We start from the raw sequence: 27,537 nt of genomic DNA, 5'->3' as shown, positions 1-27,537 counted from the left end.
CTACACAAGTCTTGTGGGTCTTACCTTGTGTTGCAATGAAGTGGTTTGCTTTGTGATAGCCCTGTAGAGGTCACCAGAGAAACTGTATTAATGAAGATACACTCTGCATATACTTGAGAACAACTGCATGCACAACTCCATATAATACAACCCAAACTGTGTCAAAGGCGCAAGACATGCAGGCTTCATCCAATCTTTAACAATACATGTGACACCTGTTAATGAGGACATGGTTAATGGGCACAATCTTCTATTCAGGAAAACTTCTCATCGATTCCCATTCAGAACCGATGAGCTTTGATTAAAGGAGATGATAATGTAGTAATATAGACAGTTTTTTCCATTTCTGTGAGAGTGTCCCAATTAACAGGCTTCAATTGTATTAACTTTTTCCCAGTGCCTATACTAATACTGAAAAGGCCATAACATTTCAAACCTTCTCCCACTCTCCGTGACCAAAAGCAGCCATTGCACAATGTCTCAAACTAACCAGAAGTAAAGGTATAGCCTCGGGACAGATTTTTGAAGATTAAAAAACATGTTCTAATCAATTCATTTATGGATAGGCAAAGTACAGCAGTGCAACCAATCATTAACTCAGACGTTGCCAATAATTTAGGTCTGTACAAAATCACATTTCATTCTGGGAAGGGAACCGTGAAAGACATTTTGGGAAATTGCTGGGTGGGGGAGAGTGAGAGGGAGTGGATTTGATCATGTCCGACACAATCTGTTCCCCCATAAGTCCATAAAACTATAGCTTTTGGGAGCAAGGTCAACAAACATTTTAGAAAATTTGTACCTAAATTCACTTTAATATATATTTTTCCTAAGTGGAAGCAGATTATCAGCCTTTTCTGTACCATGAGTACATCTTAATTTCCATCCTTTCGAAGGGTTCCACATGCACAACATGCATGAGATATCAGACATGTGTACATCAGCGGACTGAAGTGGCTAAATTTTCATTTGAATAAATAAAATATTATTTAAACCTTTATAAATGTATCTTCTTTTACTGTTTGTAGATTTTCTGCTCTGCGTAATCTAAAGCAGAAAGTGAAATTAAAATGGACCAAACTATTGTTTTGGTCTATTTCAGGTATACTTCTAAATGAGTTAAACTCACATTTACAGTACGTCTTTAAAGTTATTCCAGCTTTGGACAGGAATTACATTGAACAGGGTCTGAAGATGAACAGAATTTGTCTAGCCACAGTTTGGAACTTCAGCCTCACTCTGACAAATAAAGAATCCCAACGCCGATCTGTGATGCAAATAATCAACTTTTCGATCTCAAAAAGAGATGAGTTTCCTCGCATTCAGGACTCCAACCAACAATCCCATTCAGTTCAGGAACAAAGACCACAGTGACCAACACTCAATCTGGAATGGTACTGACAAGCAAAAGAATGCTGCTCTCAATCGCTTTTCATTTTGTGACAGCTCTTGCAGCAACAAATGCAAGATCATATTGGAGTTAAGGAATGAGAAAAAGACCAGTCAGCCCATCATGCCACTTCTATCCACTTGGTACAAGGGCTCTTTCTATCGTGTCTTGGACTCTTGCCATTTTTACACCAAATTTTCAACCAAGATGTTCTGATAACATGTGCTGTTTTGGTTACTTTCTGCCAGGAAAAGTAACCTTTTTTAACAGTACACCCCTTCAACTATATTGCAACATATTCTCAAAGTACCACCAACTCCTTCAACTGCTCCACAATGCACACTTCAAGCAATAAACACATCTTTCTTTACTAAACTACCACAGCCCCCCAAGCACTGATGGATCCCTTCCATAACATACACGATAAGACTACTGCAACACATGCTTGGAACACAAACATACTAGCTCAGCCACACCACGACCTGTATTCTAAGCATCCATATATATCAACTCCGCAGTAATACCAATCGGAAGTCCTTATGCTACCACAACTGCACATGCTTGGACACCGACAGATCACAAGACCACAGCGGGGAGGGAATGCATCAATCAAGAAATAGGATAAAGTGCCATTGTGAATTTAGAAAATCTGTATCAACGCCTCTCCACCGTCGTCCAGTTGGGTGGGACTGCACTCGCCTGGTTCCATTTTTATCTATCTAATCATAGCCAGAGAATCACCTGCAATGGCTTCTCTTCCCACTCCCGCATGGTTACCTCTGGTGTCTCCCAAGGATCTATCCTTGGCTCCCTCCTATTTCTCATCTAGATGTTGCCCCTTGGCGACATCATCCAAAAACACAGCGTCAGTTTCCACATGTGCGCTGATGACACCCAGCTCTACCTCATCTCCACTTCTCTCGACCCCTCCACGGTCTCTAAATTGTCAGACTGCTTGTCCGACATCCAGTACTGGATGAGCAGAACTTTTCTCCAATTAAATATTGGGAAGACCAAAACCATTGTTTTCGGTCCCCGCCACAAACGCCGTTCCCTAGCCACTGACTCCATCCCTCTCCCTAACATCTGTTTGAGGCTGAACCACACTGTTCGCAATCTTGGTGTCATATTTGACCCTGAAATGAGCTTCCAACCACATATCCGTGGCATAACTAAGACCGCCTATTTCCACCTCCGTAACATCGCTCGTCTCCGCTCTTGCCTCACCTCATCCGCTGCTGAAACCCTCATCCATGCCTTTGTTACCTCTAGACTTGACTATTCCAACGTACTCCTGGCTGGCCTCCCACATTCCACCCTATGTAAACTTGAGATCAGCCAAAATTCGTCTGCCCGTGTCCTAACTCGCACTAAGTCCCATTCACCCATCACCCCTGTGCTCAATGACCTACACTGGGTTCTGGTTAAGCAACGCCTCGATTTGAAAATTCTCGTCCTTGTTTTCAAATCCCTCCATGGCCTCATCCCTCCCTATCTCTAATCTCCTCCAGCCACACAACCCCCCCCAAGATATCTGCGCTCCTCTAATTCTGCCCTCTTGAGCATCCCTGATTATAATCGCTCAACAATTGGTGGCTGTACCTTCTGTTGCCTAGTCCCTGAGCTCTGGAATTCCCTGCCTAAACCTCTCCGTCTCCCTACCTCTCTTTCCTCCTTTAAGGCGCTCCTTAAAACCTACCTCTTTGACCAAGCTTTTGGTCTTTGACCTGCCCTAATTTCTCCTTATGTGGCTCGGTGTCAAATTTTTTGTCTTATAATACTCCTGTGAAGCGCTTTGGGACGTTTTACTATGTTAAAGGTGTTATATAAATACAAGTTGTTGTTGTTAGTGTATGACAATGTTAAATCCAGCAACATTTTTGAGCGGTGAATTGGATAGCTGAAACTGCAATTGGACAACCAGTAAAGTTGGTGCACAATTGATTTACTTTTTGACATCACGGACATGCCATGTCAGACAGTTACAGAGCACACCAAAAACTTCTAAAGGTGTAACCTCGTTACTGCACCAACTATTTATTTTGCCTCCTGGAATCCAATCTTGGATTTGAGCAAACTAGATATGGGAATCTGGATGGACTCTTGACTTGAGAAGGCTGATCTAACTGTCTTAATTATATGGCTACAATGCTTCTCCAACACTCCACCCCATCTCACCTTCAGCCCCACTTTCCAAACTCCAACACATTTGTAGAGCACAACTTTCTTGTGGCTGCACAGACAGTTTTATTCAATAACTCACATCACCTCTCACCAATGAATCCCAAATCAGGAGAAGAATCTGGTTAAAAATAAGTCCATCAGGATATTGTTGAATTTAACTGCATTCTCATAACCCATCCTTTTCATTGAAACAACACTTAATGAAAGCAGATCAAAAGTGTTGAATTACGGCTACGGCCCAAAGCACTGAACAGTTGAACATACGAATGAGTGGCAGCACCTTCCTATCACGTCAGTGCCTTCCAGATGGAGTGGTATTAGCATGTGTCAATTTTTAATGACATGCAACATCAACCCAAATTCTTCCATTCTCCATATATGAAAAGCTGCTTAAACTGGCCGGAGAAGAAAACTAACATTTCCACAAATTAAAAAATAAAACGACTGTATAAATAATTTTAACCACAAAAATTGTCACATTCTCAATTTGGCACACTGGTCATACTTACTTCCGTGTTTACCTGTAGCTACACTCCAAATGAGGAAGGGTTGTAAAAATCAACAGAGATACAAGCATGTAAGTGAAGAGAAAGACCATATCCAAACACATCATAACAGTCTCACAACCAATCTATTTTTTTTCACAACAGCTGTACAGAGATCTTTTGTACAACTCTTTGGAGAGCAGGTCCAGTATTACAGTACATGTCTGTTCAAGAAGTGAAGTATAGAGAACACAGCTAGAATCACAGTTTTATACAATGAATCACAGCTGTTAAGTGTTTTAGCTTAATTTTGCCCCCCCCTCTTTTTTATGCTTTGACTCTGCTGGTGGCCGTTATTTATTGTGAGTCTTGACAATAAGTGTTGGCAAGCAATTCCACCATGGTGGGGAGGGGAAAAGTGGGGAACTATCACAACTCTACCTGACTTAATCCAACGTCTACACATGTGCACTTCAGCAAGCGTCATTACATAGCATTCAGGAGCAGGAACCCTGACCAATTTTCTCCTCCCTACTGCAGAGGTGCTAAGGCCAATTGTAGCATTCCTACTTCCAACCCAGCTAACTCAGTACAGACAAAGAATTGAAAATGGGACACTCTTATCTCTTTAGCTCAACTACTCATTGGATAAACTTGCTGAGCAGATAGGTGAACAACTAGCATTAAGTTTAGTCAAGGAGTACTATGAAACCATTTTTCATATTGCATTGCATTTTGCTGTGATATCCCATGTATCAATGTTGAATAGTTCAGGAGTGATGTGAGAAGCAAATCATCAAGTGATGGATGATACATATTAAAGGATTTGAACAAAAGGTGTTAATATTGTTTCTATATCGAGATCTGTGCTTTTTGACCTTATCCTCACTATTTACAACTATATTTTAATGTGACAAACTGCAAAATGAGAACCTTCAAATGTCAACTCAAAGGTTTTTCCTTCCCCAGCTTCTAACTTGTCCCTTCTTTCTGGTTATTGTGAGTAGTGGAGGGTGGTAATTTTTAAAGCCCAATAAAAGCTTCAACTTCTGGACTTGTCATCTCCATGGATTTTGTTAATCGACCCAGTAACCCCGCTCTTCCCTGACTACACTCATGTGCACACATACATTCCAGAATTGGGATGACCTGGCACTCAGATTTCAACTCTGTAATGCAATCAAACTGATTTTAAACGAAAGCCAAATCTGAACTGCAGATTTCTTGCTTGTTTCTCATGACTCTGAAGAAAAAGTTGAGTTTGTCAGAAGCACTATCAATTCCAGAGAAATTAACAAGAGTTTCTTTGGTGTCAGTTAACGCACCAGTTAGAGATAAGTCTCAAGTGATCGTCTGAATGAATCCAAATTGAGCCATATTTACTTTTATTTAGAAAAACCTAACTTTGTCCAAATTTGGACTTGAAAGTGATTGAGATAGCCAGTCCCTTTAAAAAAGGGTAACATGGACAAGCAGATGGACATAATGGGCTAGATTTTCGGGGAGCTGTCAGGCGGGGTTTCAGGCGTGTGGGGGGGGGGGGGGAAATCCTGAATTTGGGGGTCCCGACACCATCCCGCCCAAAACCCCGCCCCACGTAAGTTTCAGGGGCGGCGGGTACCCACCCCGCACTCGGACCCGCCGAAACCAGGCGGGAAGGGATTAGTGCCAATTAACTGCCTGTTAACAGGCAGTTTTTAGCCTAATCCCTATTTTGAGGGGTTTCGTGTGGGTTTCCCGGTGGCTCCAAACCACGCCAGGTTAGAGCAGGTGGGCCGTCGGGTTGAAGGGATCGCGATGTTGGCGCTCAATGGGTGCATGAGTGTAAAGGTAAGTGTGTTTGGTGTGTCTAAAGAACTTTTACTTACCTGCACAGCCTTTCTTCCTGTAGCCGTCGGGAGCGCATCACTCAGCCGGTACTTAAAGCTGAACGGCTGCGATCTGTGAAAAGTGACAGCCTTTAGCTTTGAGTGCCAGTAAGAGTTCTAACTGAGTCTGTGCAGAATGACTCATTTTAAAACTCAGACTGTCAGTGTTTGACAGCTTCAAACAGCTGTGAAACACTGATATTTCATCTGTCAAGAACTCTTGACAGATGAAATTGCAGTCTGTGACGTCACCTGTTGCCGGGTGGCCCTTAATTGGCCTTGCTGAGCCCGCTGGGCGGGCTCAACAAGGTCAATCAAGGGAAAATCACGCGGATTGGCCGGACGTCGAAGTAGGCAGGTCAAAAACCCGAAAGGGGAAGTCCCGCCTTCTTCCCGACAGGTTTGGGAAAATCTACCCCAATGGTATTTTCTGTTTCATCAAACATTTGAGTCTTTACCATTGTGTTTCAGGAGCTGGTATTCCTTGTCATAAGGTACAGTTTTCACTACATTTTGATCATTTTTAGTTGAGGTTTCTGTGGGTGGTGGTGAGGAACAGAAGGGAAGTATATGCGTTTGATACTTAGCAGTCCAAAGGGTTCCTAGAATCTATTTGCAGTCACCTTCAACCTTCGCCCACTGCATGGGAAGGTGCCGGTTTGATTCTATAGTGGTTTAGTGATGGTTTGCATCTGAATTCCTGACATCGTTGTGGAGGGTCTTTGCAACCTGGCACGGAACCTGCAGTTCCAAATCTAAAATCTGAATTCAACCCACATGTTTGTCCCTGTTAATGCAAATATCATGACCAGAATCTTGAGACTGCGATATGAAGGAATCAAACTGATTTTCAGCCTTAGTTTACTGATTGGTCATGAATTAATCCTGACCTTCATGCTTATATCGCGATCACAGTTATACATGCATATTCATGCAATAAAAGGAATTATTATTGGGGTCAAGTACTTGACCCTTTTCTGCCACTAATATTGCAAGGTACTGCATGGCTGTCTTAAAAATAATGGCACCTCAACCCAAATTTGGGTATTTGTGAATTAGTAATTCTGAGGAAATTATAAGTTTTCTTAACAAATTTGTGTTCATCCCTAATACTTTGACAGAATACGAAGTAGGATTGTTCGTAAAACAGTTTAATGAATTTGAAATGGATTACGAAAATGCCAACTCAACAATGAGTGTGGAGGCAGGAGAAGGGGAGCTCTATTATTGTTTATTATTAGAAACACTTTAATGGGACTGGATGCTGCAGTACGTCAGAAAATTCTTTTCATTTCCAGCACCAGCCCACACAGACAGGATGAATCTTTCATTTCTCTGCCAACTATAATGGTCCGAAGCAAAATTCATTCAACTGTCTTAATCTAGAGAGTGGGAGTTCACAGCACAAAACTAGTCCTGGTTTGGCACAATCAGTGCGACACTGGCAGTCACACTCAGAGTGGCTCAAAGGGTGGCTGATGTCCCATATATGTCCAGCCAGTAAAGGAATGGTATCCGCAATGATTCCCAGCCACCTGCTATTTTCCTTAGATGATCTGTCAATAGGTCAAGCAGTGACAGCTTTTCCCTGCAGTACCATGCATGCAATCTAGCCTGGCTTTAGAACTGCTAAACCTTATCAAACACATAACCTGGTAAATGAGCTAGGTGTACTGACCTCTCACCCACAGCTAAAGATGTGTGGAAAAAAACTTATAAAGCAAAGTAACATATGGACAGAGGTCCCAAAACTGATTTAACTTACCCTTAGTTTGCCTCTACTTAAAATGTGATCTTGTAACGTTGTGAAAATAGAACATTCTGTGAAACTAACACTCACAGCACCAGACTGAACGCTGACCTGGTTAGAATCATAGCAATTACAGCACAGAAGGAGGCCACAGAGCCTGTGCTAACTCTCCAGTTGGAGCAATTTACTCATACCATTTCCCTGCCCTTTTCCTGTATATATGGTTTATGCCCTGCAACACATTAACCTGACAGGCTGGGAATAAAATCCAACTATTTGATTTGGTATTTTAAAAATCTGAGCTCAGTGAATGTCAATCATGATAGATGCCTGGGACCAGCTATCAAGATATGCCATTGCCATTTACACTTCATCAAGAGTCATCTTTTGTTTCTTAATGTGTCCCATTACCATCTCCTTTTGTCTTTTAATCTCTCCTGCCTTCCACCCTATCACAGATCTTCCCTTTGGTTATTTCCTCCCCTCCCCCTGCCCCTACATTTGCTTAAAAATCTGTTACATCTCCAACTTTTTCCAGTTCTGATGAAGGGTCATCGACCTGAAACGTTAACTCTGTTTCTCTCTCTACAGATGCTGCCTGACCTGCTGAGTATTTCTAGCATTTTCTGTTTTTATTTAAGATATTAGAGAGGTTCAGTAAGAGAGAGAGAAAATTGTTGCTTTTTAATTTTAACGCGTCATGTCTTTGGTATTGTAAATTTGCATTCTTAGAAATCAGAGAGAGAATTTCCCCCCAAATGCCGTGTGCAGTAAAGACATTCCTTACAGAGGAGATAACGATTTAGTTACACAGAGTGCACAGAAGATATCTTGCCTCAGACTGGAAATCAAAGACCACTACCCATTCAGGTAGAGTTGTCTTCAATGGTCTTTGCCAGCACCATGGTCAAGTGACTAGACTCCATTGTTGATGCGGAGACACGAGCATGGGTTGCAAATAGAACTATGATGGTATAGTTTTGAATCTTCGACCTCTGCTCGTCACTGGTCTCATGAGGTTACCCCTCATGTGTCGCATTATGTGTAAGGATTCTGACAGTATTAAAGTATTCTTCCAAAAGGTTTGACACATACAAACTGGAAGAAAATGGCAACTAATGTTGAAAAGCAAATTTTCAAATAGAATGATGTTCAGGTCAATGCCCAGTACTGTCACATACTTAGGCTGTCAGATTCATTGTCAGGCTATCACATTTGCTGAATAGTAACTGGACAGAGTATTCATAAATAATTTTTACATGAATGAGTGAAATTGTTCGGGGGAAATAACTCCCACCTGACAGAGATCACTTTCCTCAGCCACAAGCTGTTCATCACTGCATTCCACAACAGATTCAGCAGGCTGCAAGTCTTTCCACAAGTCTCCATCCAGTCTCACCTCATTACCTCTCTCACCATTGACAGATCGCTTCTGTCATCTGTACTTCACCTGCCATCTATTCCATCAGCTTGGGTGCCGTTTATGCTGTTTCACTTTAGTCCAAAATGAGCCCCAACACCAGAAGTACCAGGCACACCAGCAGCACCAACAACACCACCAACCTTCTCCGTAATTACCTGATGCTGCACAGGACAGAGGGCTTCAGCACCCGACCACATTGCTGCCCAGGAGGCCAGGGATGGCCTCATCATGGCCAGGTTTACTTCACTTGACGCTGCACACCCTGGCTGCCACATGATGTGCCAGGTTGGCACCACCCTACACCAACACCATAAAGCATCCCTACAATGACCAAGCCATTCCTTTCACACTCGTCACCATTGCGGGGGGGGGGGGGAGGGGGGGAGATGTACCATTATGTCTCACCATTCACTGGAACTCACTAAGCCACTTCCAAAAATGCATACAAATCTGCCTAAGACTGGAAAGTGTTGAAAATAAAGATTTCAATGTTTGACAGCACATTAATAGGAACTTTACATGAACATTGCATTAAACACCCAAGTGGATACCCTTGTGTGTTGTTAGTTGGTATGATTGGACTAGGATGAGGGTGAGTGAGGGGTGGCTAGTGAGATGGGGATGTGATAATAATGTAGATAGAGAGGGATGGGTGGAGGTGCAAGGTAAGTTGGTGTGAGTAAGGATGTGCAGGAGTAGGGTAGGGAAGGCAGAATGATGGGGATGTGATGAAAGGCATAGAAGGATGAGGTTGAGTGTGGCTTTGTACTAATGTTTCGTGATCTAATGTGATCATTGAAACGTTTGCGCCACTGCACCCAGGTCCTCCGAACCACATCCCTGCTTGTGCCCTCCTGTGCAATGTGCAACCAAGCTGTTTTGGTCTCCTGGGGAGGTCTCTTCCGCCCATCGGAAGGGAAGGGGACCTCCTTGCGTGCTGTGACTCCCTCCATAAGCTTATGGAGGGAGTCATGGAAGAACTTGGGTGCAGCTCTCTGCCTCTGTGCAGTCATTGTCAGTGTTTGCAACACTTCAGTGCTGTAGAACACTGACAGCACAAATGTCAAAAGAAAGTTGGCCATGGTCCCTTTAAGGAAACCGGCTAATGACGTGTCATGAATGACGTCACCAGACCCGCTTCCTCTAACTGGGCCGGGTAACGCGCTGGGCGGGCTTAACAAGCCCTATCAACGTAAATTCATCTTAGGCAGCGGGATGGAGCCGGCAGCGGGGTCGTGACCCGCCACCGACATCGCCCACCTCGGACCCGCTGAGGTGAGCAAAATCCCGGCCAAAGAGTAAGTGTATCATGGTAGACCCTCAAACCTGCAAACTGTGATGAGCTTTCCACTGTTTAGTCAAAACTATAGGTTTCCTCCCATTGACTCACTCTGTGTCTGTAGTGCTAACGCACATGATGTAATATCACGTTGGCAATTACAACCAGGACCTGTGGAATCTTTGGCTGCAGATTTGTACAATGGGACAATAAGAATACTGATCCATCAAATATCAAAGGGGCACTGATAGGGCTAGACTTGACAATCAATATAAAACAATATTAAATAGTAAAAATATGCAAATAGTATTGTTGTACTATGAAAATATATCTGTTAAATTTCTTCAGAGTTTTGTATTTTTTATAATATTGGCTAAACTGTATGAAATCATGATGCTTTATGCTTGATGGGTGTTTTGTGACTGGAAGGCTGTTTCAAGTGGGGTTCCGCAGGGCTCAGTACTAGGTCCCTTGCTTTTTGTGGTACATATCAATGATCTAGACTTGAATATAAGGGGTATGATTAAGAAGTTTGCAGATGATACTAAAATCAGCTGTGTGGCTGATACTGAAGAAGGAAGCTGTAGACTGCAGGAAGATATCAATAAATTGTTCAGGTGGGCAGAACAGTGGCAAATGGAATTCAACGCGGAGAAGTGTGAGATAATGCATTTCGGGAGGGCTAACAAGGAAAGGGAATACACAATAAATGGTAGGACACGGAGCAGTGTAGAGGAACAAAGAGACCTTGGAGTGCATGTCCACAGTTCCCTGAAGGTAGCAGGCCAGGTAGATAAGGTGGTGAAGAAGGCATACGGAGTGCTTGCCTTTATTAGCCGTGGCACAGAATACAAGAGCAGGGGGGTTATGCTTCAACTGTATAAACACTAGTTAGGCCTCAGCTAGAGTACTGCGTGCAGTTCTGGTCACCACATTACAGGAAAGATGTGATTGCACTAGAGGGGGTACAGAGGAGATTTACAAGGATGTTGCCGGGAGTAGAGAATCTTAGCTATGAGGAAAGACTGGAGAGGCTGGATTTCTTTTCCTTGGAACAGAGGAGGCTGAGGGGAGACCTTATTGAGGTGTATAAAATTATGAGGGGCTTGTGGTGTATGTGCCTTTAAGAGCCCCCTGTGCACTGTAATGCCGGTAATGGCCACTCGGGCTATATAAGCCTGTATAGTGTCTTGTATCTGTTAGTTCACCTCCAGACTTTGTTCAGTAAACACCTGTGAAACCAACTCCTGCATTCCGTGTCTCCATTAACACACGGATACAACAGTGGCGACGAATTGGAAACGGACTTACCTGCAATTCTGCAGCACCTCAAGGAGATCGATTCCTCAGATGAAAGTCGAAGAAAAACAAGAAAGAAAAAAAAAAACTGTGGGTTCACCAGCTAGCGGAGCTGGTGGCAGGTACTGCAATAATCCTTCCTGGGCAGCGGGCTGGGGCTCCATCGGCTGGCTCTGCAGCGGGGCCGAGCAGTGAAGGCGGAGGCAAACAGAGACAGAGGGTGGAGCACTCGGGAGACGGCCGGCGCTGCAAAGCAGAGGGAGGGAAAAGTCCCAGAGAGTCCGGCAGGAACGAGTCTCCACCTATTAAAAATACCTGTGTAAATAAAAACCGCGGAGAACAGCGTTGTCAGCAGCGGCAGCGGCGGGAGGCGTCATTTTTTTTCTGCGGGGAAGAAAGGAAAGCACGGGGGGCGCCATTTTTTTTTCAGGATGCCTAAGACTGGCAATATTACTGCTTTCGATAGCGATATAGAGGATTGGACCACATATGTGGAAAGAGTGGAGGTATATTGCACAGCAAATGAAATAGAGGATGATAAAAAGGCATCAGTACTTCTAAATCTAATGGGCGCAAGGACATACGGGCTGTTACGAAACGTAATCACTCCAGCCAAACCGAAGGACAAGAATTTTAAGGAGATTGTTGATACCCTACAGGAGCACTTAAACCCAACACCGCTGCTGATAGCGGAACGATTCAAATTCTTCAGGAGGAATCAGCACAAGAATGAAAGTAACGCTGATTACCTCACCGAATGAAGGAAGCTGTCAAAGCACTGCCAATTCGGGGCAGGGCTGGCAGGTTCTCTACGAGACAAATTCGTCTGCGGTCTCCTAAGTGAAGGAACACAGAAACGGCTACTTTCTGAGAAAGATTTGACACTGGACAAGGCTTTCAGTGTGGCTGTATCATACCAAGCAGCCGCAAGAGGAGCTGCAGAGATACAGCAAAAGCCACAGGACTTCGGCACCCATGAAATGACACAGGGTTTCGAGAGATGTTATCGCTGCGGCAGATCCACCCATGACCAGAGGGACTGCTGGTTCAAGGACAAAGCATGCAGGCAATGCGGAAAGATTGGACACATTCCACGTGTATGCAGATCTGGAAAAAAAAAATCCACGGACAGGAAAAAAATCAATAAGGAAAAGTACAGAAAGGTACAGATGATGACGGACAGTAGCTCCGAAGACCAGAAGAGTGATAGCGACTCCGGAAACAAGAGACTAAGCTGTCTCAAATTACATAATGTAATTGCCAAAGAAGATTACCAGACCATTTGGGTTACCCTCACGATAGCGGGGTCCCCAGTTAAAATGGAGCTAGATACAGGATCAGCTCTGACCGTCATAAGTCGACGGGATTGCGAGCGGCTATTTCCGCATGTACCTTTGAAAGACACATCCATTATCTTGAAAACATATACGGGGCAGAAAGTATACCGCAAAGGGAAAATAAGGGTGCCTGTTGTATACAACGGCAAGGAAATACAGAAGTTGTATTTATACGTTCTGCAAGATGGTGGTCCACCGCTGTTGAGAGGTGAATGGATCAGGAAGATACGCTTAGACTGGCACTCCATTCAGGCACTGACGGTGACCAGTAAGAAAAAAAATGAGGATGACGTCATACCTGAACGATTAAAAGACATCTTGGCCAACGCCAAGGAAGTGTTTCAACAGGAACTAGGAAACTTGAAAGGCGTCACCGCCTCAATAAAAGTGGAAGATGCGGCAATTCCCAAGTTTTTTAAGGCAAGGCCGGTGCCATACGCAATTCGTCCAGCAGTCGAGGCAGAGCTGGAGAATTTGGAAAAGGCAGGCGTATTATCCAAGATAGATTGGAGCGAGTGGGCAACACCCATCGTCCCAGTCATGAAGAAAATGTTGAATAATGATAAATCTGAAGAACAGAGAAAAATTTGCATCTGTGGGGACTTCAAGGTGACTGTAAACCCAGTCCTTCACACGGTACAGTATCCTCTTCCGAGGATAGAAGATATTTTCGCCTCACTATCCGGAGGGAAACGTTTCACCAAAATTGACTTGGCACAGGCATATCTACAGATGGAGGTTGAAGAGGCCTCTAAAAAGTATCTCACGATAAATACACACAAAGGCCTGTACCAGTACAATCAACTGGTTTTCGGAGTAGCATCAGCTCCAGCTATCTGGCAAAGAGCTATGGAGCAAGTCCTCCAAGGGATTCCAGGGACTCAATGCTACCTAGACGACATCCTTGTAACAGGAGAAAACGACAACGAGCACCTTGCCAATTTGGAGCAGGTGCTCACTAGGCTGAGAGAACGGGGCCTACGAGCAAATCGCCCCAAGTGCGAATTATTCCAGAAACAAATATCATATTGTGGCCACATAATTAACGAGGAAGGGTTGCATAAGTCACCTGAAAAAATTGAAGCGGTCATAGAAGCCCCAGCACCTGAAAATGTCTCACAATTAAGGTCGTTCCTGGGATTGATAAATTACTATCATAAATTTTTACCGAACTTCTCAACTGTTCTGCACCCTCTTAACGAACTGCTACAAACGGGAGTAATTTGGAAATGGAGCGAAGACTGTAAACGTGCCTTCCATAAATGCAAAGGCTTGATCACGTCCAAGGAAGTTTTGGCTCATTACAACCCATCACTGCCAATCAGACTGGCGTGCGATGCATCCCCTTACGGCATAGGAGCGGTATTATCGCATAGATTCCCTGATGGCTCGGAGCGGCCGATAGCTTTTGCGTCACGCTCACTGAACTCAGCTGAGCGTAACTATGCCCAGATCGACAGGGAAGCACTCAGCCTGGTATGGGGAGTGAAGAAATTCAACCATTACCTACACGGACAAAAATTTACCTTGTTGACTGATCATCAACCCCTCGTCTCCATATTCAACCCTAAAAAGGGTGTTCCCATTATGACAGTGTGGTAAACCACTGTTTGTATTCCACTGTGTACATGCCTGGACATGCCTCGGCTGACTCCTCCCACAAGTCCTAGTATAAAGGTGACTGCTCCCCAGCCCTTTGTATTTCTGGACCGGTCGACCACTCGAGGCAGACCTTCATTCTTTTGTTAATAAAAGCCATAAGTTACTCTCTTAACTCTCAGTCTTTTATGAGTAATTGATAGCGCATCAATTTTATTAACAAAAGAATGAAGGTCTGCCTCGAGTGGTCGACCGGTCCAGGTTCTTCCACTTCATCAAGGCCCGCAACCTGCCTTACTCTATTGAGGAGGTCAGGACCATGACCAGGAACTGCCAAGTCTGCGCTGAGTGCAAACCGCACTTTTATAGACCAGACAGGGCCCACCTGATAAAAGCCACTCGCCCCTTCGAGCGCCTGAGCGTTGATTTTAAAGGGCCTCTCCCCTCCTCCGACTGCAATGTGTACTTCCTCAATATTATTGATGAGTACTCCCGTTTCCCGTTCGCCATCCCCTGCCCGGACATGACCAGTGCCACGGTCATTAAATGTCTGAACGACCTCTTCACCCTGTTCGGTTTCCCCAGCTATATCCATAGCGACCGGGGCTCATCGTTTATGAGCGACGAACTCCGTCAGTACCTGCTAACTAGGGGTATTGCCACAAGCAGGACCACCAGTTACAACCCCCGGGGGAACGGACATGTGGAAAGAGAAAATGCGACAGTTTGGAAGGCCGCCCTGCTAGCCTTAAAGTCTAGGGGCCTTCCAACCTCCCGCTGGCAGGATGTGCTCCCCGATGCGCTCCACTCTATTCGGTCACTGCTCTGCACTGCCACTAACGCCACCCCTCATGAGAAAATGTTTGTCTTCCCAAGGAAGTCCACATCGGGGACATCGCTACCGCCATGGCTGACGTCCCCAGGGCCGGTCCTACTGAGAAGGCATGTGAGGACCCATAAAACGGACCCCCTGGTCGAGAGGGTCAACCTCCTCCACGCCAACCCCCAGTATGCTTACATTGCATACCCGGACGGGCGGGAGGACACAGTCTCCATAAGAGACCTTGCACCCTCGGGGGCCGCAGTAACCCACTACTCACTACCACCCCCCCCCACAATCCGATATCCAGCCCCAGCAGACGGCAGGCCTGGGCCCCGCGACCCGCTCGACATCTACGAGGACGACACGCCTGTGCCACAGCCCACGCAGGACTCGACGCCGGAAGCTCCACTACCCCTGCCGTCGCCACGCCGATCACAGCGGCAGACAAGACCTCCGGAGAGACTCCAATACACTAACTTTTAATACACTTCACCCCGCCGGACTCAATTTTAAACAAGGGGTGAATGTGGTAAACCACTGTTTGTATTCCACTGTGTACATGCCTGGACATGCCTCGGCTGACTCCTCCCACAAGTCCTAGTATAAAGGTGACTGCTCCCCAGCCCTTTGTATTTCTGGACCGGTCGACCACTCGAGGCAGACCTTCATTCTTTTGTGAATAAAAGCCTTTAGTTACTCTCTTAACTCTCAGTCTTTTATGAGTAATTGATAGCGCATCAGACAGCGCAAAGGCTACAGAGGTGGTCCCTTTTCCTAGGGGCACACCAATATGACATAGAATACAAAGGATCAAAACAGCATGGGAATGCTGACGGTTTATCGCGCCTACCATTGCCAATGGTAGAAGAGGCACCTACAGTGGACCCAGTGGAGATGTTCCACTCAACCATAGTGGAATGTCTACCAGTAACAAATTCTGCCATTGAAAAGGAAACGAGAAATGACCCGACTCTCTCACGAGTCTACGATTTAACGGTGAAGGGATGGCCAGCACATGGCGAACCACTGTTGCCAGCATTCTCACAAAGAAGAGAACAGCTGTCAGTGTGCCGAGGAACCTTGATGTGTGGATCCAGAGTGGTGATTCCACCCAAACTCCAGGATAAAGTGCTAAAGGAGCTTCACGAGGGGCATCTGGGTGGAGTGAAAATGAAGAACCTAGCCAGAGCGTTTGTGTGGTGGCCAGGTATCGATGGAGACATCGAAGAAATGACCAAGAGCTGCCTAGGATGCCAGAAGGTCCAAAACGCCCCACCACAAGCCCCTCTACATCCATGGGAGTGGCCCTCATCTCCATGGCAAAGGGTACACATCGACTTTGCTGGTCCATTTATGGACTCAATGTTCTTAATCGCGGTTGATGCACACTCCAAGTGGCCGGAGGTAATAAAGATGTCCTCCACCACCACGGAAAAAACCATCACAGTTGTTCTGGACCGATGGACATTATGTGACATTCTCGACATTTTTACATGCAATAGCACCCTCTGGTGGCGGTTATTGTGTTAACAGTTTGTAAGCTGGAAAGGTCATCTGTTCCTTTCTTCCTGTGTGAGGTCATTTGACCTTTGTTCCTTTCTTCCTGTGAGAGGTCATTTGACCTTCTTACCTTTCTTCCTGTTGACCCCAGGAAGCAGTTTTGCCAGGAAGAACCTGACTTGAGTAATGGAGAATTTGCTATGAGAGGTTCCATTACAATCCAGTGTAATCTGACTTCATATGTTAGGCCAAGTGCAATATCTGTGAGTATCTTTAGTTCTTAGCATAATAGCAATGTTGTCAGAGTAATATTTTGATAATACTATGTTTATAAAAGGTTAATATTTAATAGTTACAGAAGTTAGTTCAAATGTTAGTTAGTTATACAATTAGTCTATTCTACTGTTGTAAATATGTTTATATCTTGTGTAATATCGAATGTGTAGTACTCAGTTTATGTACAAAAACATACTTTATCTTTGTTTACAGTTTCACAAATTTGTTCAAGTAAAAGCATCAAAACAGCAACCGCTTCAGGAAGAATTATTTTGAATGAGTGTTTAACTTGCTGGATAGCTAGATAGGAGCACGTCTAGCGCGGCCAGTACAACAGTATTAAGGACCATATTTGCCAGGAATGGGCTGCCTGAACAGATCTGTTCTGATAATGGACCGCAATTTGTGTCCGAAGAATTCAGGAAGTTCTTAAAAAACAATGGGGTTAAGCACTACACGTCCGCCCCATACCATCCCGCCACCAATGGATTGGCTGAAAGGTTTGTCCAGACCTTCAAGAAGGCCATAAAGCCATGGGTAATGAAGACATAAATCTACAGCATAAGGTAGATAACTTCTTGTTTGCATACAGGAATGCAACACATGTGGTTACAAACCAAACTCCCGCCATGATGTTCTTCAATAGAAGCCTAAGATGCCGGCTGGATTTGATCAAGCCAAACATCAGAAGGGACGTGGAGAACCGGCAATTTCAAGGCATGAATGAAAGGCCAACTAGAACCTTCCAGATAGGTCAACAAGTTTTGGCCCGGGACTACCGTACCGAGAAATGGCAGCCTGGAACTATTTGCACACGACTAGGACCGCTGATGTATACCGTGGACATTGGAGAAAGCATAATAAGGCGCCATGCTGACCAGATCATAGAGTCATCCGAAAAGGGACAACCTACACCACAACTCTATACGCCTAATGATGAAGCAGAGATACCCATAGTATCTACCTCCGATCCGGTGATACTAGAACCAGATGAACCCGACACTGGCATTCAAGCCGAATCGACCTTGCCAAAAGAACCTACTACACCACCAAAAACTACTACACCACCGAAGCGTTATCCGGACCGAGTCAGGAAGCCTCCAGAGAGACTGACTTATAATTGATTAACTGCAGCAAATGTGTAGATTATTGTTCTTGTAACATGTTAATTAATGATTACTTAAAATGTTATGTACTGGTTGTCTAAAAGGGGAGGAATTGTGGTGTATGTGCCTTTAAGAGCCCCCTGTGCACTGTAATGCCGGTAATGGCCACTCGGGCTATATAAGCCTGTATAGTGTCTTGTATCTGTTAGTTCACCTCCAGACTTTGTTCAGTAAACACCTGTGAAACCAACTCCTGCATTCCGTGTCTCCATTAACACACGGATACAACAGGGGCTAGATAAAGTGGATAGAAAGGACCAATTTCCCTTAGCAGAGGGGTCAAAAACCAGGAGGCACAGATTTAAAGTAATTGGTGGAAGGTTTAGAGGGGATTTGAGGGGAAATTTCTTCACCCAGAGGGTTGTGGGGGTCTGGAACTCACTGCCTGAAAAGGTGGTAGAGGCAGAAACCCTAACCACATTTAAAAAGTACTTGGATGTGCACTTGGGATGCAGGGCTATGGACCAAGAGCTGGGAAGTGGGATTAGGCTGGATAGCTCTTTGTTGGCCGGCGCGGACACAATGGGCCGAAATGGCCTCCTTCCGTGCTGAAACTTTCTATGATTCTTTAAACCTCAACCCCTACTTTCATCTCTCCTCTCCTGGAGGTCCCGGCTGTTGCTGAGGCAAGGTTCCTCAAATGTCAACTGATCTTCTGTACATCAGTCATGCAGGATTCTGCATGCGTGAGCCTAGACAGTAATAATCGACAGGTTATGCCACCACTGAGGGCAGCACAGCTGAGCCGGATCCTGTTCTCACCTGTTATCTACTTTCCTGCATTATCCAGCAGGGATTGCTGGATAGTGATCAGGAATGGGAACCCTGACTGATTTTACTTCTCCCTTACCCATGGCCATTCAGATTCATTGACCCTATTACTCTCCTGGCCAAGATCAGCAAACCAGGGATCAAACCTGGAACCTTTTACTACACCAGGTGATGCCTCTACCCATGAGATGATCAAGAGAGCATCGATCATACTTGAATATACGGTGTCGTTAATTCATCACCCAAATTAAATGAAGGTTTTAATTTTGTAATCTTAAATGAATCAGTTCAGATGATTAAGGGAAAGCAGGTGGCACTGAAGGCTCATCTGTCTTCCCAAAAGCAGCTTTCACATCAATATCACAATATCATTCCAAAGTTTAGTTACAACCGGATTACATTTAAATCCAAGTGATTTTCCCAAATAAATGATACATTGGTAAACTTCTGATGTATCCTCAGGTTCACTGAATAGATTGTTTTCCCAATATAGTGCACTAAGAATTTTTCACTTCTGTGTAACTCACCTAATTAGATTTTACATATGGACAAGTTCCCAGTTGGACTTCTTTAAATCACAAGGAGGCTCTGCACCATATCACTGAAGTGTAATGTCTCAGGTTTGTTCAAAGATAAAGGGCTGGATTTCTAGCTAACCCACGCGATTTTGACTTGATTGACCTTGTTGAACTCGCCCAGCGGGCTCAGCAGGCCAATTAAGGGCCACCCGGCAACAGGTGACGTCACAGATTGATATTTAATCTGTCAAGACCTTTTGACAGATGAAATATCAGCGTTTCACAGCTATTTGAAGCTGTCAAACACTGACAATCTGTACTCCAGGTTAATTCCTTCCTCTCAGGATGATTTAGAGATCTCCCCGGAACAGAACGCTGATGCTGCAGATTTTGTCAGATCGCGGCCATTCTGTTTTCTGTGCCGGTGAGATGAAGGACTCCTGAGACCTGAAGGAAGGAAGGCTGTAAAGGTAAGTACATGTAAGTAAAACTTCTTTAAACACTTTACACACACCAAACGCACTTACCTTTGCACTCATGCACCCATCACTCACCTGAACACCTGACATCTTGACCCCTCCAAGCCCTTCATCCCAAGGGTCTGCCTCGCTAACTTGGCGTGGTTTGGAGCCGTCAGGAATCCCACAATTCACCAATGAAAATAGGGATTAGGCTAAAAACTGCATGTTAACTATCTGTTAACAGGCAGTTAATTGGCACTAATCCCCTTCCTGCCTCGGGGAGGCGGGTCCCAGTGTGGGTCGGGTACCTGCCTCCTTTGAAACTGGCATGGAGGCGGGTTGGGGCAGGATGGGTTTGTGTCCCCCGATTTCGGGATTTTAACCCCCCACACGCCTACAATCCTGCCTCCACGGCCCAATGAAAATCCTGCCCAAACTATCTGCAATAGCTCATTAATACAACAATTAAAATTGATAACTTAATCCACCCAGGAACGGTTGCAATATCTAATTCAGTATAGTTTGATGAAAACCTGAGAAAGCCATTTGAAATTATTGAGGTGAAGAATCAGTGTTGATGAACACACAGCTGCTTCCCAAGCATGGTGGTTTGCCATGGCGGTTCAGATTCTGATCACAGAAACTCTTATTAACCCTTAACTGGAGCAAATGGACTCTGTTGGCTGCCAATGAGCTGACTCATCATTAAGGCCATTTTTTAAAAAAGCGTCCACCTCGCTCGTGCCCACTTCTGGCGCGGGCCACGCTGTTCACCATCTTGGCGAGGGCGAAAGTGCGGGCGGGACGTGCATGCGCTGGCAGTATGTAGAGTAGGTAGATTGTAACATCAGTCAGTGTGTAATGTTGATTTGACGCATGACCTGTCATTTTGGATGTCACCGCTCCATTCAATGCCCTCTCCTAAACACGCACAGCTGAATGTGCGTTCAGCTGCACGAGGGACCCCACCAGCGCTAACTAAAGGGAAACATCCAACTTGCAGGTAGGTTGATTATTTCTCTTGTACTGGCTCTTGCAGAGTTTCTATGAATACTGGGTTGCTGGAAGACATTTATGAAGTTGTTCAAGTGTGCAGGAAGTGCTGCTGGACATTGGGAAGGCGTTGGCTGCTATTACAAGGTTTCTGAGTACACTACTTGCTCCCAATCATGGGGGATCTAGTTGCAGTCCAACTCACGCTATGCATAACAGGGCGATGGAGTAGAGGCAGCAAAGAAGACAAGCTGCTCACATAGGGAAGAGAAGGAGGGCTCTCAGCAGGAGGCCGTACCCACCTAGGGTCTTCAAGGGACATTTCTCCTACCTGCACTTAAGTCAGGAGCAGTGTGCTCGGCGGCTCTGCTTCACCAAGGAGGTGGTCACAGAACTCTACCACTTCTTGGAACCAGACCTGCAGCCTCAGAGCAGGGTGATAACGGCGCTGCCAGTGGCCCTCAAGGTGACCGTGGCCCTGAATATTTTCACCCGCGGTTCCAGGCTGGAACAGGAGATACAGCAAACATCTCGCATTTCGCTATCCATTGCTGCATCCTGGAAGTCACAGAGGCTCTGTACTTTAGGAGAAGGGACTTCATTATATTCTCTCTAAACAGAGAGAAGCAGGAGGAACGCGTACATGGCTTTACCAGGGTATTGGGCTTCCCATGGTGCAGAGCACCATCGACTGCACACATGTGGCTTTGTAGTCGCCGGATATCAATGGTGAGATGTACCATAACTGCAAAGGGTACCACTCAATGTGCAATTGGTGTGCGACCACACCAGCACAACATGATAGTAAATGCCCGGTATCCTGACAACGGTCATGATGCCTTCATCCTGCGCCAGTCTGCTGTGGCAGCAATCTTCCAGCCACCACGTTGAACCCAGGTTGGGTTCTAGGCAACAAGGGCTATCCGCTCTACACCTGGCTGATGATTCTCCTCCGCAATCCCACCACTCGTGGCCAGCAATCATATAATGACAGCTATGCTGCCATGAGGAACGGCACTGAACAGACCATCGGGGTGCTCAAGCAACGGTTCTTCTGCGTTGACTGCTCAGGAAGAGCTCTCCAGTACTCACCGGAGCGGGTGTCCCAATTCGTGGTGGTCTGCTGCATCCTCCACAACTTGGTCATCATGAGAGTGCAGCCCTTGCCACCACGGGTTCCACAACCACCTCAGGAGGAGGAGGAGGAGGGGGGGGGGCGGGAGGAGTAGGATGAGGAGGAAGTGAGGAGGCAGCCTACAAATCCCCATTCCAGATGGGCAGTCCGTGAGCGCATCATCAGACTCTGGTTCCTCTGAATGAAGCCCCAGATCCCTGTTGCTCAACACTTCCCCACCTTACCATTCCTCTGTCACGCAACATCACAGAGTCCTTTTGGCCACAATGCTGAAATGAAAGCCACCACGCTGAAATGAAAGGCACCACAAAACAAACATTCCAAACATAATTTATAAATGATTAATTCCTTTGCCTATCCTAATGCTCCTACAAGTGCTCCCCGTGTGGTTGCAGCATAGTTGGTGGAATGCTGCTGATTTTCAGTAGGCGAGACTGCAGACGGCCTTGCAGGACAACCTCGACCAGCTCTGGGCCTGAAAGGCCCGACTGTAGACTGCACCACCTCAGCATGGGCGGCAGCATTTTGGGCTGGCTGGCTGACAGGCAACTGCAAGGGCACTAGCGAAGCGGCAGTGATGGAAATACGAATGCTGTCATCCTGAGAGAAGACAGCGGGTTTGTGCTCCACGAAGCCACTGGCACTTCCCTGGGGCAGCGCCTCAGCAATTCTAGTAATCTGTTAGAGGATAGATTGCTGAACCGCTGAGAGACCCTGCAAGCCCCTTTCCACACTGACAAATGCAGCCACGCAAGTAGTCTGACCTTGCGTGGTAGCAAGATGCGCCTACATGAGAGCAGTCTTTGCTTGAGTGGCAGCAAGCTGAGCCTGCATGACAGAAGTCTAAGCAATCACTGCAGCACTCAGACGTTGGGCCGTTTCCGCTTGTGCTGCAATGGAAGCTGAGGCATCGCCAATCAGACCCTGCATCATGGTTGGGTCCACAAGTACTCTAGGGGTTGCCCATTACTTCCATCCTGGAATTCATGGACTCCAAGCTCTGCGCAAAGCCCTGTGCAAGGTTGGAGCCGGACTCCTCCATGCTCCTTGACAGTGACAATAGGCTCTCTGGCAGGCCTGCCAATGCACCAAGCATTTCTGTGTGCATGTCCATCACTCTTCTTCTGAAGGCCACCCCATCATAGTCCTCATCTTTCTCCTCTGCAGTAGAACTCATGTACAACCTCGCCCTCTGGGGAACTGGCACCTACGCTACCCTTTCCCTCTGCCCTGGCTGCAGGCCACTCGTGCCTGGTGACTCCACCTCTATACCTGGAGGTAGATAAACAATGGCAAACATTTAAAGATAGAATGACAAAATTGCAAAAATTGTTTATACCAATCTGGCATAAAAGGAAATCTAAAAAGGTGACTCAACCGTGGATAACAGGGGAAATTAGAGACAGCATAAAATCCAAAGATAGGGCGTATAAAATAGCCAAAAAAAGCGCCAGAGCGGAAGATTGGGAACAGTTTAAGATAGAGCAAAGGAGGGCAAAGGGCATAATCAAGAGGGGCAAAATAGCTTACGAAAACAAGCTGGCGGAAAATATAAAAACTAACTCCAAAAGCTTTTATAAGTATATCAAAAGGAAAAGACTGGTGAAAACCAAAGTTGGTCCATTGCAGTCAGATACGGGGGAATATATAATGGGAAATAAGGAAATGGCAGATCAACTAAATGCATACTTTGGGTCAGTCTTTACGAAGGAAGACACAAAAAACCTCCCTGGGATATCGGGAAAAATAGGGACATTGGCAAAGGAGGAACTGACGCAAATCAATATCTCTAAGGATATGGTGTTAAGGAAGCTAAAGGGATTGAAGGTGGACAAATCCCCAGGGCCTGATAACATGCATCCTAGGGTACTGAAGGAGGTGGCCCTAGAGATAGCGGATGCACTAAGGATGATTTTTCAGAATTCATTAGACTCGGGAACAGTACCGATGGATTGGAGGGTAGCTAACGTTACCCCACTATTCAAAAAGGGGGGTAGGGAAAAAGCAGGTAATTACAGACCTGTAAGCCTTACATCAGTTGTGGGCAAAATGCTGGAGTCCATCATTAAGGATGAAATAGCGGAGCACTTAGCAAATGGGGACAGGATAGGACAGAGTCAACATGGATTTACAAAGGGTAAATCGTGCTTGACTAATCTATTGGAATTTTTTGAGGGAGTAACTGGTAGAATAGATGGGGGAGAGCCAGTAGATGTGGTGTACCTGGACTTCCAAAAGGCCTTCGATAAGGTCCCACATAAAAGATTAGCATGGAAAATTGAGGCTCATGGGATAAAGGGGAAAGTTTTGGCGTGGATAGGGAACTGGCTGTCAGATAGAAAACAGAGAGTTGGAATAAACGGCTCATTTTCTGAATGGCAGGCAGTAACAAGTGGGGTACCACAGGGATCTGTCCTGGGCCCCCAGCTGTTCACAATTTACATTAATGACCTGGATCAGGGAGTCGGATGCAGCATTTCCAAATTTGCAGACGACACTAAACTAGGAGGGGGGGTGGGCTCAGAGGAAGAGACCAGGAAGCTCCAGAGCGATTTGGACAGACTGGGCGATTGGGCGGATAAATGGCAGATGCACTATAATGTGGACAAGTGCGAAGTTATCCACCTTGGGTGCAGGAACGGGAGGGCAAATTATTATTTAAATGGCAATAGATTGGGAGAGGGGGAAGTACAGAGAGACCTGGGTGTTCTTGTACACCAGTCACTGAAGGCGAGCATGCAGGTGCAACAGGCGGTCAAGAAGGCAAACGGTATGCTGGCCTTCATAGCAAAAGGGTTAGAATACAGGAACAGGGATACCTTGCTGCAGCTGTATAGGGCACTGGTGAGACCACACCTCGAGTACTGTGTACAGTTTTGGTCGCCTCATCTGAGGAAGGATGTTCTTGCCATGGAGGGGGTGCAGCGGCGATTCACCAGGCTGATACCAGGAATGGCGGGAATGACCTATGAGGAGAGACTATGTAGTTTAGGGATGTACACACTGGAGTTTAGAAGATTGAGAGGGGACCTCATAGAAGTGTATAAAATTCTGACAGGTCTAGACAGACTGGATGCAGAAGGAATGTTTCCCTTGGCGGGTGAGAACAGAACTAGAGGACATAATTTAAGGATAAGGGCTAAACCATTTAGGACAGAGATGAGGGGGAATTTCTTCACTCAGAGAGTGGTGAACCTGTGGAACTCATTGCCACAGAGGGCAGTGTACGCCAGCTCATTAAATATATTTAAGAGGGAATTAGATATATTTCTACGGGCAAAAGGGGTTAAGGGTTACGGAGAGAAGGCGGGGACGGGATACTGAATTAAAGGATCAGCCATGATCTCATCGAATGGCGGAGCAGGCACGAAGGGCCGAATGGCCTACTCCTGCTCCTATCTTCTATGTATCTATGTATCTATGTATACTACCCTCTAAAGTACACGCAGTGCCACTTTCTGAGCAGCCATGCTTGCCCCCCGCCTGTTAGCACCGGTTACGTGCCACCTTGGCCTGCAAGAGAAAGGGAAGTGTGTCAGTGAGTGTGGTGCAATGTTTGGGTGATGTGTCTGTCATGGTTGAATAGCTGGCATTGTGTGCAAGGTGTGAGATGTGGGTGTGAGGCTTGCAACCGTGGTAAGTATGTGAGGGTGAGGTGAAGTTATAATTGTGAGGTATGAGTCGTGATTGATAGAGATTGTTGGTAGATGAGTGATGGGGGTGTGGTGCATTGAGCAGAGTGTGAGGCTAGTGGTGCAGTTAGTGGCATATGGCATTAGAAGATGCATTCACTGAACATTTAGGGGGCTAAATTTGATAAGGCCCGAAAACAGGCGCGGGGATCGCGATGCACAATCTTCCCGTGCTCACTGACCACTCGTGTGAGGTCAGTAAACCTCTTTCAGCACTGGATCCAGGTCCTGGGGGAAAAGGCTGGTGGCACTGACTGCTTTAGCAATCTGCTCCCACTGCCTTCTTAAAGTCTGTCTGGAGGGCCTCCTGACACCCTGCAGGTAGAGGACCTGCCTGCTCCTTTGGAGCCCCCGTACTAAGGCCTCCAATGCTTCGGCGGAGAACCGAGGTGCCCTTTTTCTGTCCTGTTGAGCCATAGGTACCTTACACTTTCCTTTGCAACACTAACAATGAGATGCTTCTTTCAGAAAGCACCTCCCCTTTAAGAAGTGCAGACTGCGTTTCACACTGCAACTCACCTTTAAATAGAGATCACACTTCCCACGAAATTGGGCCCCCTGCTGAGCACTGAGCCAACCAGCAGCGCATTCAGCGCTGTGCTCGGTGCTTCAATCATGTTAATTAGCAGGCAGGACGAATTTCGTGTGCTTCCTGCATTATTTAAAACGGGCGCGGGCAGATTGTGCATTGCGATCCCCACGCCTGTTTTCGGACCTTATCAAATTTAGCCCCCTAAATGTTTACATAGAAACATAGAAGCCCCTCGAGCCTGCACAGCCATTCAATGTGATCATGGCTGATCATCCAAATTCAGTACCCTGTCCCTGCTTTCTCCCCATATCCCTTGATCCCTTTAGCCTTAAGAAATATATCCAACTCCTTCTTGAATATATTTAATGAATTGGCCTCCACTGCCTTCTGTGGTAGAGAATTCCACAGGTTTACCACTCTCTGGGTGAAAAAATTCCTCCTAAATTCTGTCCGAAATGGCTTACCCCTTATCCTTAGACTGTGACCCCTGGTTCTGGACTCCCCGGCCATCGGGAACATCCTTCCTGCATCTCGTCTGTCCAGTCCTGTCAGAATTTTATAAGTTTCAATGAGATCCCCTCTCATTCTTCTAAACTCCAGTGAGTATAAGCCCAATCGACCCAATTTCTCCTCACGTCATTCCTGCCATCCCAGGTATCAGCCTGGTGAATCTTCGCTGAACTCTCTCCATGGCAAGTGTAGTGTATGTACCTTTAAGGGGAGAACTACTTTTTACAGCTCCTGTATACTGTAGTACCGGCAGTGACCACACCTGTATATAAACCCTGAGTAGGGATCTGTACTGTTAGTTTTAGAGTAACCCTCATCCAGTAAACACCTGTTGATTGTTCCTCTGCAGTCTCTGTCTATTTCTTGAAGGACACCATACATCAAGATTCACGGATTTAACAGCAAGAATATCCTTCCTCAGATAAGGCGACCAAAACTGCACACAATACTCAAGGTGTGGTCTCACCAAGGCCCTGTACAACTGCAGCAAGACATCCTTGTTCCTGTACTCAAACCCTCTCACTACGAAGGCCAACATACCATTTG

The 27,537-nt window shown here is 45.8% G+C and overlaps 1 protein-coding gene across 7 annotated transcripts in view; it reads right to left on the bottom strand.

Annotated features, from left to right (window-relative positions):
• The window catches only part of ptprub (protein tyrosine phosphatase receptor type Ub), a 1,172,978-nt gene that overhangs the window by 85,049 nt on the left and 1,060,392 nt on the right, over positions 1-27,537 (bottom strand). For 5 of the 7 annotated variants that reach the window (XM_085962902.1, XM_085962905.1, XM_085962901.1 and 2 more), the window contains 2 exons: positions 4,084-4,101; positions 25-61 (listed from right to left, as the gene is read on the bottom strand). In XM_085962902.1, the coding sequence (XP_085819028.1) occupies positions 25-61; positions 4,084-4,101 (55 nt within the window). The remainder of the gene's footprint in view (positions 1-24; positions 62-4,083; positions 4,102-27,537) is intronic. The other 2 variants (XM_085962903.1, XM_085962906.1) reach the window with 1 other exon arrangement.

Source organism: Somniosus microcephalus, chromosome 20 (assembly GCF_052327205.1).
Source record: "Somniosus microcephalus isolate GS21.2 chromosome 20, FLI_Smic_1.0, whole genome shotgun sequence".
NCBI classification, from domain to species: Eukaryota; Metazoa; Chordata; class Chondrichthyes; order Squaliformes; family Somniosidae; genus Somniosus; species Somniosus microcephalus.
The sequence above is the reverse complement of the archived record's forward strand: the minus strand, read 5'-3'. Positions and strand labels throughout refer to the sequence as shown.